The 16931-nt window shown below is 30.9% G+C and overlaps 1 protein-coding gene across 3 annotated transcripts in view; it reads left to right on the forward strand.

Annotated features, from left to right (window-relative positions):
- CSMD3 (CUB and Sushi multiple domains 3) overlaps positions 1-16931 on the forward strand; it is a 612124-nt gene that overhangs the window by 249311 nt on the left and 345882 nt on the right. For 2 of the 3 annotated variants that reach the window (XM_040070587.2, XM_040070596.2), the window contains 2 exons: positions 8461-8538; positions 13075-13162. In XM_040070587.2, coding sequence (XP_039926521.1) covers positions 8461-8538; positions 13075-13162 — 166 coding nt within the window. The remainder of the gene's footprint in view (positions 1-8460; positions 8539-13074; positions 13163-16931) is intronic. The other variant, XM_040070605.2, reaches the window with a different exon arrangement.

The following is a 16931-nucleotide window of genomic DNA, read 5'->3' on the forward strand; positions in this document are numbered from 1 at the left end:
TAATATGTAAGTATTTTTATTAGAAAGAAGAACAAGAGGAGTTCTTGTTCTTGGAACAATGAAACCTTGTAGAAGGGGGGAGTAGATGAAGCATGAGAAGCTTACTTTCAAGATACACCTTGACAGGTTAATGAAAAATATAGTTAGATAGGATAGCTTATAGAGAAAAACAGCACCTTTTGGGTCCTTAGTTCTATTGAAAGCAAGTGGTTAAATTCAGGAAAATTTGTCTCCTCAGTTCTGAAGGAGATAAAAAAGGAGACCCCTAACCCCTTTCATTCAGTTAAACCTAGGAACTTCAAACACTGAGATTTTAGTAGGAATTCTTTCTGATACTACAATCACAGCTGCATGACTGTATTTTTCAGATATGAAAACAAGAAAAGAATTAAACATGATAGAAACATGATAGGAACACGGTATTTCCAAGTGTGGGGGTTTTTTTGTTTGTTTTGTTGGTGTTTTTTTTTTGTTTTTTTTTTTTTGTTTTTCCTATTTAAATATTTAAGAATTGTTGGCTTCATCATGACTCAAGTGACTCGTGATTCAAAGTAATAGAGGATAATCTGACATATTTTGTTTTCTACTATTTTTGTTTCATACGGTGAATTCAATGTTTAGTAATGCTTTTAGTCCTATTTAATTGTTCTATAGTTTATGTCAACTACATACTTTACTTATTAAGTCTTTGGAATTTTTATTTGTGTATATGCATGCATTATGAGAGATATTTTAGAACATTTTCTTGTGAGAGCTTATGTAACACACTTTACTTCTAAAGATATATAAAGAGGCATGTGGCCAAATATTAAAAAGCATTTTTACAGTGTGCTTAATAATATGACTTAAATTTTGGTCAGCCTTGAAGTGCTCAGGCAGTTGAGTATTGATGTTGGTCCCTTCCAACTATCCTATTGTTTTTATTCTATTCTATTCTATTCTATTCTATTCTATTCTATTCTATTCTATTCTATTCTATTCTATTCTTTTCTATTCTATTCTATTCTGTTCCATTCCATTCTACTCTAGTCTCAAAGTTCATTTTAATATGGAAATACATATACATCCTAATTAAATGCCCCTGAGAAACACGAGTACCAGCTGCAAATAATGAAAAAGACCTCTAGTACAGTTCACAAGTCATAAATTAAATCTAGGAAAAATAAACAATCTGAAAAAGAGATACAGTAGTTGGTGGAAAAAATTGCTTAGCAGACTGAAATACTGCCAGGAAGTCTTACTGGATGACTCTAGTCATCACCTAGTATTTCACAAGTGACTCAGTGCATTCCTTAGGAAAATTATTTTGAGAGAACTCTAGATTCCAAAAAAAATTATGGCTCCAAATTTCTCTTTATAAAGAGAAGAAATGTCACTAAGCATTTGCAAATTTTTAACCATGTATTCTCAATTTGAGGAAATATATATGTTTTGATAATTTTACTTAATTTTTTTTTACAAAATTTTATCAGTTTTATGAATATCTCCATTCTCTATATTTCTCTATGCCTTTTATTACTTTCTTGTAAGCCTTTATAAATTCTCTGTCCCTTCCTTTTCTTCTATAAGAGTACTTGCCTCATACTTTTTGATATCTGGCTTTATGTCGTACCTTAGTAATGGCCAGGAAAAAATTAATCAGGGAGAAAAATCTTGCTACTGGGTGTTCCCTATCAAGCCAGCATTTCTTATTCCTCCTGTCTTACAGGAGAATTTATGATTGTAGAAAGCAAGATTTTAAGATTTGTTACAGGAAATTAAATCATATGCTAATGAAACTTTTGAGACCAAAAGGATTTAAAGAGAAAATTATTTATCATTATTTTTTTGAAAGATTATGATAAAAGTGTATGATAGAACATTACCTTGGGATTATTCAATAAAAAACTTTAAAGGATTTGTTAGAACATATGTATTCACATATCCTTTTTTTTTTTTTTTTTTTTTTTTTTTTTTTTTTTGAGGTTTAATTAGAAACAGGAAGAAGAAAGGAGGAATAAAGATGGAGAGGTTTTCTTAAAAGCTGTTGAATAGTTTTAAGTCTAGTAGGTAATCAATGTGCATATGTCCTCAGTGTTTTTTTGTTTCTTTGCTTTTGTTAGTGAAGCCCAGAACTATAAAGATGTGAGCCTGAAGAAAGTAAATGTATTTGGCAGTAAGATTTCTGGGATTATTTGTATGTAAGAAGATTTGTATATAAGAAATTCTCTTCTCAGGAAATTTTAAAATTTTCAAGAAATAAGCATAATGCAAATTTAATCTAGCACTCATAAATTTAATCACTGAAGTACATTTGTTTATTCTTTCATAATACCTTTGGAAATACCCATTTAATATGTGCAACAAATCATATAGTTATGTTCTGTTTGGTGGATGAACTCTATAATGGTTTGTTAATGTCAAGATTTTTATTAGACAAAAACTGAAAATAATGTCCTAAACTTCTTGATATCTTCACCCTTGGAAGGATGAAAGGAGATAACTTTTCATCCAACAGTCAAGTCTGGAGTGATTAGAAGGAGGAAAGGGAAAAAGAAAATCAGTCGTACTGATTTTAATAAATGAGTAGTGCAAATGTTTTAATTTAATTATTGCCTTTTATATTTCCCTGTCAATTTTCTTCTCAGAACCTGTTTTTCCTATTTGTATTTTTTTTTTCAGTTCCTGCAGTTTTTAATGGTTTTTCATTACACTCTTAATGTTCTGTAATCAATTGTTTTATGATGTGATGTGTTGTCACTTTCCCTTAATATTTCAGATTTTCTTCTTTTGACCACAAATTGTTGGTATAAATGAGATGTAGTTTAGTTAGAATATTAAAAAAGATATAACTTATTTATTAAATTGCACATATTAAAAGTAATTCCTTCTTTTAAATATTTTTTTTTCAAATCAGACATTCGATATACATATAATATAGAATATAGTAAGAAAACTGCAATTTTTATTCTTTTAAACTAATAATACAGTGCAATAATTCAGTGTAGTAATGCAGTAGTTGCAGTAAACTGAAATACAAATCTTCTATACTATTTGATTTGACCAGGGTACTTTAGAGTTTAAAGGGGAAGAGGATGTGGGGAAATGGATGGAGGGGCTGTGTAGTAAATGAAAAAAAACTAAGATCACATAAAATGTGAAACATTTATTAGTATGAAAAGTGGTTATTTCACCACTTTGTAGTCTGTTCATCTTCTGTTATGGCTCTTCATATTTAAGAAATTGTTAGCCTGTGCAGTTCATGTTATACTACAAAATCTGATGAAAATTCATGTTCTGTATTGCTGACTTTCAAGGTACAGAAAGGTTCTAGAAGATAGTGTTATATTAGTTGTTTTGTAACACGTATTACAATGAAGTTTATTTGGGTAATCACTAGGTTTAGAGATTTTTTTAGTGACAGTCTCTAAGGTACCTGGATATTTAAAACTTGCATTGCTAGTATTTGGAAATTCTGCACAATTAGTTGTATCATATGTGTAGTGAATATGATGTAAAAGCAAAAAAACCCCAAAGAAGTTAATTGACTTTATGTGTGTAGTGAGTAGTAAGTTCAATGCATCTAGGCAGAGGATGCACTTCTAGAGGAAATACAATTAATTAAACATATGCCAAAGGTGAACTGGAAATATCATGAATAATACATTTGGAATATCTGCATATGCACAGCCAATGCTGGAAGTCCAGAGTATAAAATTCTCTTGTTTCTGTCACTAGAAAATGTGTTATTGTGAGTAAAATCTGGCACCATGACATACTGAAGTTTCTAAATAACCAGTGAATTACTGGTTCTGCACAAGTCAAAATCAGTTCTACACTGTATTCCAAACAATTTTTTCTTGCCACTTCAAAAAGCATTTGAAGATTTAATTCCTCTTTATTTCTCAAATAACTTGTTTTTCCATAGTATTATACTTTTGCATATGTAATTTAAGTAGGGCTGTGTATACAATCTTGAAATAATGGTTTTGATGTTATCATATTGTTCTCCATGTCTATTAGCTGAGTGATAGTGAATATAAAGTAAGAGTAGTTCTGGAGGAGGGAAGGGCTGTTTCCGTTGTTCTATACACTTGAAGTAATGCAACCTGAGTGCCTGCTTTGCATAGAACAGTAGAGTTTTAGTGCTCAGCATTTTAAATACTGTTAATATTTGATTGGAAAATTTACAAAATATAGAAAGGAGAAGCTGGGTACTTCTGTTACATAATTGCTGTTTCATAACCAAAACAAAGACGTGAAATTGTGAGTTGACAGTGTCTTAAATAAATATCCTTCATATCTACCTTGATGCTTCTTTATTGTAGAAGCAAATTTTCCTTCTTGAATTTTTTCTCATTTGGCCCTCAGGAAGCTAGAACTGTGTCAACTGAACAATCTTCATTCAAAATGAATTTTTTTCTAGTGTTTGAGAGCTTGCTGTACTTTAAGTTGCTATTCAAATTGTATGTCTAAGTGAGTTTTTTCTGATATCTGTGCTTAAAACGTCTTTACTTGAAGAAGTTTTTAATGAAGTGCCTATCCTGAAGAAAAAATGCTGGAATTTTTGGACTTAGTTCTCTCTTACAAGTGTTTGTATGTAACATGTCTGCATATATTGCATACATGCAAATATGAATTTGCAGAAATATGCATAATTACACAGCCTTTTTATTAAAGAAAAAAAAAAAAAAAGCGCCAGTATTTAATCTTTATGTGTTCCTAAAATTTTGCCTGTGTTAGAATCTTCATTATCGTACATGAGAGACAAAAACATCAAGAAAATAGTTCTGAACACATTTCACTTTAAATTGGCTGCTTGAAAAATGTACACGTCTCTGGTATGTCTACTGACTGGATGTTAGCTCATACATCTGTAAAGTAAAAATTCTTACCTGGATTTCCTTTATTACGGGGACTGTTCATATCCTTCCCTCCTTAACAAAACATTAAGTTCCTTTTTTCATCTTTACAGAAAATATTGGGCCTTCTAACCTTAGAAAAAGTTACAGAGTAAGAGTGAGAGGGAGAGAAAGGTGGAGCTGCACAATCTGGAGAAGTCAAGGCTTTCTGGAGATTTTGGCACACCTTCAATTACCTAAAGAGGACCTACATGAGAGCTGTAGAGGGACTTTTTACGTGGGCATGTAGTGATATGACAAGAGGGGATGGCTTTAAGGTCAAGGAGAGTGCATTTAGATTAGATATTAAGAAGTTTTTTATCATGGGGGTAGTGAGATACTTAACAGATACTTGGCACTACATGATCCTCAGGTTCTTTCCAAGCCAAACCATTCTATAATTCTATAATAATAATTCTGTGTTTGTATTAAAGTGACTTGAACTAGGGAAAAACATGAGATGTGTTGAGCAGAAATCCCAAGGTTGATGCCTATTTTCAGGATTTTCACATCATCTCTGATTTGGTTTCACACAGTTCTGATGCTACTCTTTATGCCTCATCCAGTCATGTGATCAAAAATAGATTCAGGTTTGTCAGAGATTTATTCACATAGGGGATGTGCACCAGTGTTCCTTCTCCTCAAAAACTAAACAATGCAAATAAGCAAAGCTATTGTCTTTATCTATAAATTTAAAACCAACCAACCAACATAGAAACCATCTGTATTTAAAGTAGTATTTAAAAAAATTAAGCCTCTCCTTGCATTATAACACTGGAAAAATGGTTATGACTTAGAGGGTTTTATAAATTTAGATTAATAAATTTATAAAGTATACTTTATAAATTAGTTATAGTATACTTTTGTCTTATCACTACCTTCTTATTTTATTTGTATGTCTCCATAGAACTATCCTACTTCCTTGGTGTAATCTATTTTCTTGGCTTTTGGCTGTTCAAATATATAAGAACATACTAATCTGACCGTATTATACTGTACTATTACCGTATGATTTTGTACTATTGTTATATCTGAAGACTTTTTCGTAAGAGAAATGGTTATATAAACTTATCTTGTGCAAAAATAGGTATCTTAATACTAGATTAACTGATTTCTGAAAGTGTCTGTTTTGTGGGTGGGCTTAGATGTGTACAACACAGTTTGCTATCATGAATCCATCCTCTGACACTTCTGAAAAGTCAGTACTTACTGTCATGTTTGACATGCAAAATAATCCTTATTTTGCCAAGTATAAAATAACCTATCTATTGGGTAGGAGGTGGTGGGGGTTTTTTGTTTTTTTTTTTTTTTTTTTTTTTTTAATGATGGTGGGATCATTTTTATATATGTTCACGCATTTGCAGCCCAACACATAGTTTAGTGTTGGCCTGTTTGCCATATAAATTTCTATAACTACTCTTCCACAGTGTATTCAGAAACTACTGTTCAGTAAATCAACATATGAACCAGTTAAGACTAAAATTCTTCTCTTGTAAAGGTGCTTTAGAGTCCTGGAATTGCTTGCTTTCCTAGCGGTATTTAATAATCTTGGCAAAGTGATGTAAATGATTATAAAAATCTTTGACTGATTTCACTGTGGTCACCAAGACAGTCTTTTAACTATTTTCAGTTACACCTTAGATCTTGTGAACTCTTCTTATGTTCATAAACTAGGGATATGCCATTTACATGTTTCAGAATGAGTAGAAAGAAATGGGGGAAAAAAAGATACAGGACAGCTTTCCTTTTTTGGTGTGTTATTTTGATGACTTCTGAAAATAAAGGACAAACATGTCTCTAATGGGAACAATTAATCCCAGTCCAGCACCTGAGAGCATATATTCAAGATCACTCCTATCTTGCTTAGGTGCTAGAAGAATAACTAAGCCTATCTTCTGATTCATGAGGAGTTACTTTAGACTGATTCTCAAAGAAAGCCAAAAGAAGGTTAGAGCTATAGTCCAACATTCCTATTTACATAGAAATAACATTTTAGAAAGCTCAGACAATGACAAGAGAGCATTAGTGTTATTCCAATATTTCTGTGCTGTATGAAGGTAGAGTTCTTGGGTCTGTGATTTCCACTGAGGATAGAATTGCTTATGGACTTCAATTAATGTGGAGAGGGGAAGGGGCTTCTCTTGTTAGGAGAAAAATAACACCAAAATCTAGTACTTTGTGGTAACAGCTATGTTTCAATTCTGCAAATAATGTATTTCCCAGAACCATTATTCATGTTTATACATTACATTATAATAACACACAAGTAAATTTACATTTTGCCTTTTGAGATAATAGCATTTCTGTATTTATAAGAAAATATGCTCTCTTCAATCAGAAGTATAAAAATTTTTATTAACACATTCTGTTACCCTATCACATAATTTATCCTATAAATTTTCTTTCTTAGTAGTACATTCTTTCTTCTGAATCTGGTTCTGCTCTTGTGTTTAGTAATGATATTTTTATCTATAAAAAATATCAGTAATATATTACTACTGTGGTATTTATACCTAGTGTAAAGGTTCTTTGAATATCCATTGATTTTCTGTAAGAAGTAATGGTTATGAAAATTATTTGATGAGTTACTGTGTATCTACTTATGTTAAGTTCTCCTAGGTGTAGCTCCTCTAATCTTTGCTGTCTTCATCATGAGCATTTCCTTGTAGCCAAGATAAAACATCCACTTCTATATAGTTTTTTTAAAATATGTAGTGTCTGTAGTGGTTCTAAAGCCATTTAATTGTACCTAAAGTCAACTTATATTTAAAATTTAATTTTTTTAAGCAGGTACATTTTAAGGTATGATTCACTGCTCACAGGCCAAGCATATTAGGCACTTAGTTTAATGACTGAAAAGGAAAGTTTCTTGTAGTGTGTGCTTATTCTTGCTTACCTTTTTTATATATGTTAAGTTTTGGGTTTATTCTCTTTTTATTAGATGTTTTCTTTCAAAAATATGTTGAGGCCTCAAGGTTTGCCTGGATTAACTGTCTAAATCATAAAGCCAGCCCACAGGAAGGACTTTTACAGAAACAGATGAGCTGTGGGCTTAGGGGAGACAGGTGGGAGACATCTACCTTCCATATCACATTTTGCAAATAACAATTTTCAAGCCAGAAAGAAGACCAGCTGCAGAACCAACAACAGAACAGCAGACTGTATTTTATTTTCTACATTCAAATATCTTTTTTCTTCTTTTCCTTTTATTTCTCAACACAGAAGAAACAGCTATTTTAGAACAAACATATTTATAATTCTTTTGATTTTCCAAGTTCCATAAATGTGTGACAATGTTTTACACAATTATGTGGTGCATGGAAATAAAAAATTTTGGCCATATTTTTTTATTAGTTATGCAGGAGAAAAATTAAGTTGCAAATACCATTTCTTTCCTTTGTCAGGTATACAAATTAGTCTCAATATTTATTTTTGTAAATTGTTTCACCAAAGGTACAAAATCTGAACTTCTGAGGTAGCCAGTACTCTAATTTGTATATACTTCCATGATAAAATTTGTCAAATTAAATATTTTAGATTGTATTGCCTGATACATGTTTTTGTTTTTGTTTTTAACTAGTGAAAAAGGCCATAGATTTTAAATCTAGAGGATTTAAATTGTTTCCAGGGAAAGACAACAGCAACAAGTTTTCTATCTGTGAGTGTACTCCTTTTTTGTTACTTTTTTCTAGTGCAAGAGTGAAGTTTGTGGTGTGTTGTTTGTGTGCAATTATTTCTGTATTCTGATAATAGAACTGGTTTCTCCAGTTTGCATGGTGAATTTTAAGGTATGGTTCTACTCTAAAGATAGCCTTTCTATAAATCTGGCATTGTAGAAGGACATGATATTTTGTCAGTAATATTGCAATAAATTTACAGTATTTGCAATGAAAAAAGTATTCAGCCTCCTAGGTGTCAGCTGTAAATTTAGCTGTGAGGAGATTAATTTTTTTAATTGAACATTAGTAGTATCATCAAATGCTGTACAAACCAAAGCAGAGCCTCATTTTACAAGTGCACAACCACATGTGAGGTCACATTTCAAAATTTTTAAAAATTCATTAAGTTTGACTTTTTAACTGATTACCTAGGTATAGATTTAAAATTTGTGGAGATGCTTGGTATGTTCAATTTTAGTTAGAAATTAGAAACTGAAAGTGCTTGACATCTCAGCAGACCAAGTCCTGATTAAATCGTGAGAAGTCAGGCAACTTTCTAGCACAAATTAAATAGGTGTGTCTCTAAATATATTAAAAGGATATTTTTGAAAAAGAATGTGCCATTTTTATAGATGTCTTTTTGGAATAGAACCTCATTTTAAATATTTAGAAGTAAATAGAATGGACTAAATTTTTAGCATATGTTGGATTATACTACATTTCGTTATTCTTCACAGGACTGAAAGGACTTGCTTTTGAAGCTCCCTAGGTTGGACATGTTTGCACTAATTATTTGTTTAAAGTATTGGTGATGGATTTAGTTTCCAGAACTTTGCAAGACATGTTAGCATACATTTTAATCTTCATTGTTAGATTTTAAACTGTCAAGGTATTAGATGCGATTTTTTTTTTTTTTAGACAAAAATGTCTCCAAGCAGCACGACCTTTTAGCATTCACCAAGTCAGAAAAATAAATCAAAACACCTTTCTGTTCAATTTTTGTTATGTCATGTACTGCCATATTCAACTTCTCTGTAAACTGCATCACCTAAATAGCTCTGTCAGACATTTCTAGTTTACTTGAAATCTTCGTACCAATATATTTAAAAACAAATATTATTTTTATTCCTGTTGGGTGAATGGAAAACAGAATGATCATGCAGAAGTAGTAACAAAAAGATAATTACAGCAGTGTTTATAAAGTACATCACTGAGGTCTCTGTCTGATGGCCCATCTGTGATTCTATAGTTATAAATAATAATACAATAATAATATAATGGATGATAAAAGATATTGTTTAGTTTGCACTAATCATTTCATTTTCTACTACATAAACTTTAATAGGAATTCCATAGTTATAATGAAGTAGCAGATACTCATGATATCAAAGGTAATTGTTATGAAATTAATGATTAAATTTATCAACCTATTTTTGAAGGTCTTTTGACAATTTCATATTTTATGTATTCTAGGTGAAGCTGGAAACTTCTCTTTTTTGTTATTGACTATGCAGAATAGATTACTTATATGAGTCAATAATAAGTGAAGGTGAAAACCTTGGTGATTTGTACCTTTAATGATTATAATCTTGTCATAAATAAATAAGGTTTTAAATTGTAATCTAGAATTTGCTTCTCTAGTCAGTTTGGTAGCTGAGAGAGTTGAAGAGAAAGTATTTCATAAGAAGCTTATGTATTTGGCTGTTGATGAGTTAATTTTCTCAGTGTGGCCTCAGATGGATCTAGTGTCATTGCATTAGAATGACAGATGTTTTCTTTAAGAAAAGAGAAGACCAGCATTCAACTCTTAAAGAAAATAAGTATAACTGAAGTTCTATTTTAAATTTTTCCTTTTATTAGCAGTGTGTTTAGAAATTTATGTCTAGCACTCTCATCTGTATGTTATTTCATTATTTAACATATTTTTCTGTTTTTTTTAAATTTTATCAGTTGTATAACATTCTATACTCATGCACTGGTAATTTGCACCATTGCATGGGTATAGAATTTTAATTGAAGCCAGAAGATATTTGATATGATTGTACACTTTGAAACAAGTATGCATCAGCTTCATTTTAGATGTGTTGACACTACCAAATGAATTAACTGGTGGATCTAATTCAATCTGGATTAGAATTGTGGAGTTTCTTTATAGCACTTTCATGACCAGACCATGAATGAATGCTTTCCCTAGATGTATTTAATTTACTACAGGAAGGCCTTTAATTGCTTATTGTGCATAAGCATCTGGATTGTAAAACAAATTATATAGACAGATATCTGTGGAATTACATAGGGCTGCAGACTGAAAAGACATTTTATAGACATTATGTCTATAAAAGTAGCATCAATACAAAAATCCTAAACTGTGAAATTACTTTTCACTAACTATTTAACAGAAACCAGAATGGGTTTAAGGTTGTATAAATGGATTTTGGAATTGGGATCAAATCAGAAATCATCATCTATCTATAACACTTTCCTCTGTATTTTTATTGCAGTATATGTCTTAATTTTTTAAAAATATTAATTATTTCCTTGATTTTCTTTAAGCCTTTATATTTTTGTTTATGACTATTGATAATTCCATATGTTATAATTTAAAATTATATGCTGTTCCGTATTTCTAGGACTGAAATTCAATACAGAAGATGTCGAAAACCGATAGGATTTTCAAGCTTTCATTTCTGTTAGAAATCGAAGTGTACAATAGTTTGTGTGTCTTGTATTCATATAAAAATAATATTTCATTAGAATACTCTTTTTATATGAATATTTTCTCTATTACCTCTATTCCTATAATATGATTATCAGACATCATGAATAATTTTTTAACTATAGTTTTAATACATATTTAATGTCAGAAAAGTTTGAATGTCTTTTATATATATGCAGGCTACTTTTGATGATTCAGTTTTTCATGTCTCATAATGAAACACACAAATATTTCAAAGAGACAATTAATTCTAAATGCTTATCCAACCAGATGGCCTAGTTAAATGCAGTCTATGGAATTGTAGTTGTCAGAGAAATACATATATTTCAACACTAGCATGAACATGGGTTTCTGTAGCTAGTATACTTTCATCACATGTACATCTATTGGAGGAGGAAAAGACTGAAATCTGAAACTAGGAGGAAGACTCCTTCTGGCCCAAAAGTTCCCTGAACACAGAAATCCAGATGAGCAGAGATTGCCTTGGTGTATTTTTAGAGCAACCTTTGACATGTTACCAGTGTCTTGGGACAGAGCAGAGCAAATACTGTGGGTCCAGCTGACAAGCACTGAGCTTGATAGGTTTTTTGAAGAGTGTGCTATGTTGAGATGTTTTCTGTTTAAACCTGTACAAGATTTGCATTTGGCCTTTGGCTTCCTCAGGGTTACCAAACCAATTCTTCCCTTTCTGTGGGTGTAAGAAGACAAATTTCAAGGAAGAGAAACCCCCAAGGATTCTGAATTATATCCCTCATCATTAAAGGCTGAAAGATAATGAACACTCTTTGAAAGTTATAATCTACTTTTATATAGTTATAATCTACTTTTTAAAAATCATTATTTTTTAATCCAGTGGTGTGGTTACCCTAATTTAATGCAAACCTTTTCCTTAAAGGGAAGTAAAAATCTAATGCTGCAAATCCATTGGTCCAGTTCATCAGTAATAAAGATGAATAGAGGTTAAAATATTTTTTTCGCTTAATACAAATTACCTGGCCTCCTGTCAACTTTTCTTTGTTTGTTTGTTTCTTTTTAAAATACTTTTCTGTCAAGCCACGAATTTATCAAGTAATAGCAGACTAACATCATTTGCTAATATTCCGGTTTTGTGAATAGGTGGTTGAATATGCAGAGATATGGTTAGATTGCTACATACAAATTTCTGGAAAAATGCAGAGAATAGTTTACAGGGAGTTTCTCTCTGAAGATCTATTTTAGTTTATTGTAAGATAAATGTATGCAAATCAAACTGTCATTTTGAGTTTACCTTCAGATCACCATATTTTGGGTATATATACATTTTCAATACTGATTAAGGACAATTCTCTCAGCAAGAGCTTATGCATTCTAGTTTTATTACAATTCCAGGCAAAAAGGTCAGCTCTTAGTGAAGATGACACTTATTGGTGTATGTTCAGAATGAAATCTTGTAGCCCTAAACCTGATGAACATTCCTTTAAATGGTAATATTTCTAAAGAAATAATAATAATAATAATATTTCCATATGAATTCAATAATATTGTAAGCAAAATAAATAGGTGATTCATACATCTGATTAAAAACTTGTGGGTTTTTTTTTTTGGAAAAAACCCAGAAAATATAAGCTTTGTTTATTATAGGGAAGACATACATACAGAAACTAGAATTTATATGGGTGATCATAGTCTGCAGAAAATCTGTTTTAAAAGACCTAAAATGAAAATAAATACTCTCATATTCATTAATTGCTTACCTCTGCATTTTCTAAAAATGTTATCTCTTTGTTTTGTTTTGTTTTGTTTTGATTTGTTTTGTTTTGATTTTGGTTTTTTTTTACAGTAAATGAGGGAGGTATTAAACACGCGTCCAATTTGTGTCCAGATCCTGGAGAACCAGAAAATGGAAAGCGGATAGGCTCAGATTTTAGGTAAAATATAAATTCTACCAATTTATTATTTCTCTAACACTGAAATGGAAAATGAATATGGTGAAAATGTATTACTGTTGCTGAGTACTTTTACAAAACTGACCTTCTTAGTAAAAAGTGCATTTGAATTCTATATAAAGATATGTAATGCAATATATCATGTACTTAGTATGCAAAAAGATAAAATACTTACCTAGAAGAGATCATATATGTCTGAAAATCTGACAAAAATAGGATTGAAGGTAAGTTTATGCTATTTTCTCATGTAAATACTGTGTTAGATTTATAAATATTGAGTATACATGTTGTACTGGAGGCTTTTGCAAAGGACAAAGCAAAACCGAATATGACACAAGAAAAACAATAAAGGTCTCAGAGAAGAAATTTCTATTCATTCACTCTAATAAATTAGATTCCCTACAGTATGTTTTTCAGGAACCTAACTTTGATACATGCAAACTTTTTTCCCTAGCAGGCCTCACATTGGCCTAGTACTCTTAATTCAGACTATTTTTTAATTGATTTTTATCTATCCTCCTCTATTCACACCTATCTTTCAAATTCCTCATCTTGTAAAATAAAAAAAAAACAACAACATTTTCACTACTCTTTCAAAATATTCTATGTTGTTTTCTCAGTGAAACTGACTCGTAATTCCAGTATCATCAGTGGCTGATGATAGAGACATACAGAAAGGATTTTTATGAATGTTTTGGATTAATTGAATTTCTTTTCTGAGTTTTTGATTTTTTTTTCCCTTTTCAATTTCTGAACATTTATTTAAAAGGGTTAACATGCATATTATTTTATATTTAACATATAAAGACACTTTAGATGGTATTAAAAAATCTAAAGCCATGTTCTTTTTTCGCATATGTTATTACATTTAAGTTTGTTTTCTATATATTTTGTATTGTACATATCACACAGCCCAATTCTGAGCATTTGAAGATAACTCTTAGAGTAATCTGGATATACAAAGATTTTTAAAAATTCTGAGATTTCATTCTTTTACATAACTTCATGTACTTTTTTATATGTGTGTTTTGTCTTTTCTCCTAGTAATTAGGCAGAAGACAGGATTGAAAATTACATCTTTAGTAAATGTGCTAGCTAGAAAACAATTACAATTTCCCATTTTGTCGTAATAGTCTCCCTATTTCTCTGGTTTTGAGAAAAGCAAAAGTTCAATGTGCATCCAAGAAAGCTTTATAACTAATTTTATATAAATGTAATTTCTAATGTTAGCTTGCAAATAAAAAGTTGATATTTTCAAAGAAATAATAATAACTTTAAAAAAAGCTGTATTTAACTGTCATACTTTCTAGAATCATTACTTTGGCTGGTGTTTTTTATTTTAACTTCAAAAATATGGCTTGAGAGCAACAGCATTTGACAGACAACCTGCCGGTTCCTTCCTAGTGTTATCTCTGCAAGTGATCATGAGAAGACCTACTTACAAAGATTATTCTAGTTAAACCTGTGTGAGGGCAGTACCTCAAAAAAGATATGATGATCATGCCCTCATCCTTCTTTTTAGACCAAAATGTTAGGATTTCAGTTAGCATTATTTTTCATTGTACACTGGGATGGTGCATCAGGCTTTCCTATTTCAAATGCATTTATGAAAAAATGAAAGGAGAAGGCATTCAAATTGCTGAACAATAGTATAAAAGATAGACAAGTACCAGAATCAATATATTTTCCAATGTTTATTCTTCCTAATTTCTCACTGATCTTGCTGACATTAAAAAAAAAAAAAAAAAAAAAAAAAAAAAAGGTCCAAATTCTCCGTCTAGATTTATACTTGTAAAGAGCAGCACTGGTGCCCATTAGTAAAACATGTACATTTAGCTCAAATTGAACACTTCATACATTGATAAATGTCTTACAGAGAACAAAAACAGACTAAAAAAATTCAGCAGAGTTAATAAAATTGCTTCTAGTTTCAATTCCTGCCATTATGTTAATAGTTGTTCAATTGCCTCGTAAGATTCCAAGGTTACAAATTATCATTATGTTACATTTAGTTAAAAACTTCTAGCACTGTAGAAAATCTTTTCCAGGCTGGCTTATACCTGGCAGATAGAAAAATAGCCCACTTTCACCTTTTCCTTCTTGAAGTCACTCTCTCTTTAATGAAGGAAATAGCTTTACTTTAAGCTTGCTTTTTTTTTTTTTTTTTTTTTTTTTTTTTTTTTTTTTTTTTTTTTTTTTTTTTTTTTTTTTTCCCCTTTCTGAAAATAAAGTGTCAATTCCAATTCCAATGCCTTCATTTGAAAACATAGTATTTTGGAGAAAGGTTTAGTTCTGTCTCTACTAAGATCAATCAAAATTTGATTTCTGTACAATTTAATAAATTTTAGAGAAGAGCATGCTCTTGTCACATCTCGTTAGTTTTCTTCAAATTTGAAGGTGTAGGTTTGGAAACATTGTGTTTCAGTTTTACTTCTGCTCTGATTACAAGCACTACCAGTTCTTACACAGATTCACAAAATCTGTAATTCAAGCTCTTAGACAAATTGGAACATTCCATGACATTATTTGGGGCCTGTAATTCCATGTTTCCCCTTTTGGATATTTTTTTCTGTGAGAATTCCCCATAGCTGTATTTTGTATTATTGAAGGTATTGTTTCTGATGCTAGATGTCTATTTCAGCATAAAAGGTTTTGCATGCTGAAATAAAATCACAAAGACTTATAGCTACCAGCTTTTCCTGTACTGAAGAAAACATTCTAATTCATAAAGAAAACTTCCCTTCCTGAAGAGTTTCTAAAAATTTTAGGCACACTAATGATTATTTGGATGGAATTTTCAATTTTACTTTACTTGTCCTCGATTAAAATAAACATCTTTTCCATGTGTCCAGTTTTAGAATCAATGCCACCATGTAAACATAGAGGTCACAGATACATGTTCTTGTTTCTATTTTTCTTTATTTCTAATGGAATAAACAAATCCAGACTGAATTATCCTTGAATGGGTGTTTTATTATGAGGCAACCATGTTTTTCCACCACCATCTCAAATTTCTGTCTTCATTATATGAATGAACTAGCCCATCTCTATCTCTACCTCTGTAGTGTGGTCACACTAGGATTTAAAGATGAGATTCTGATCAAACCTGCATTGCAACAAAGCAGTGAATACTGTGGGACAAAAATTCTGATGCTTTCTTAAAAATATATATTCAACTACTAACAGAAGGAGGAATATGAAGTTTATCATAAGGACAGATCATTTTACCAACAGGTTACAGACTTACAGTACAACTAATGGTAATATCTTTTTTAATTTTATAATATAAATTAATTGATAGTGGGTTTTTTTGGAAGAATGAAGTTCAGCATTTATTGATTAGATTGAGTAGAAGTTTCACACTTGATTTTTCTTAAATCATCTCTGAATCAGCTATCCTTCTCTGCAGATATACAAGGTGAGCTTCTAGACTAGGAAATTTGAAGCCAAACATCCTGAAAAATTAATAAAACTTGGTTTACAGTGTGAGATATGAGATTAGGTTATAGGGGATCTGTGCACCTATCAGTTTTTAACAGTTAAGTGGTTCCTTTGTCAAGGACAAATGTCTGATAGGACAAGCTTTGTGAGAAAAGATGACACTTTTTTAAAAGATGAATTACCAATGACCTTCATAGTGTCAGGAAATCCTCCAAAACTGAAATTTAGTCATCAGTTATGTTTTTTCAGCACACAGTAAGGATTCTTCTTGATCAGAAATTTAGAAAAATTAGATATTCTAACATTAGAC

The sequence above is a fragment of the Hirundo rustica genome, chromosome 1 (assembly GCF_015227805.2).
Source record: "Hirundo rustica isolate bHirRus1 chromosome 1, bHirRus1.pri.v3, whole genome shotgun sequence".
In the NCBI taxonomy this organism is placed as follows: Eukaryota; Metazoa; Chordata; class Aves; order Passeriformes; family Hirundinidae; genus Hirundo; species Hirundo rustica.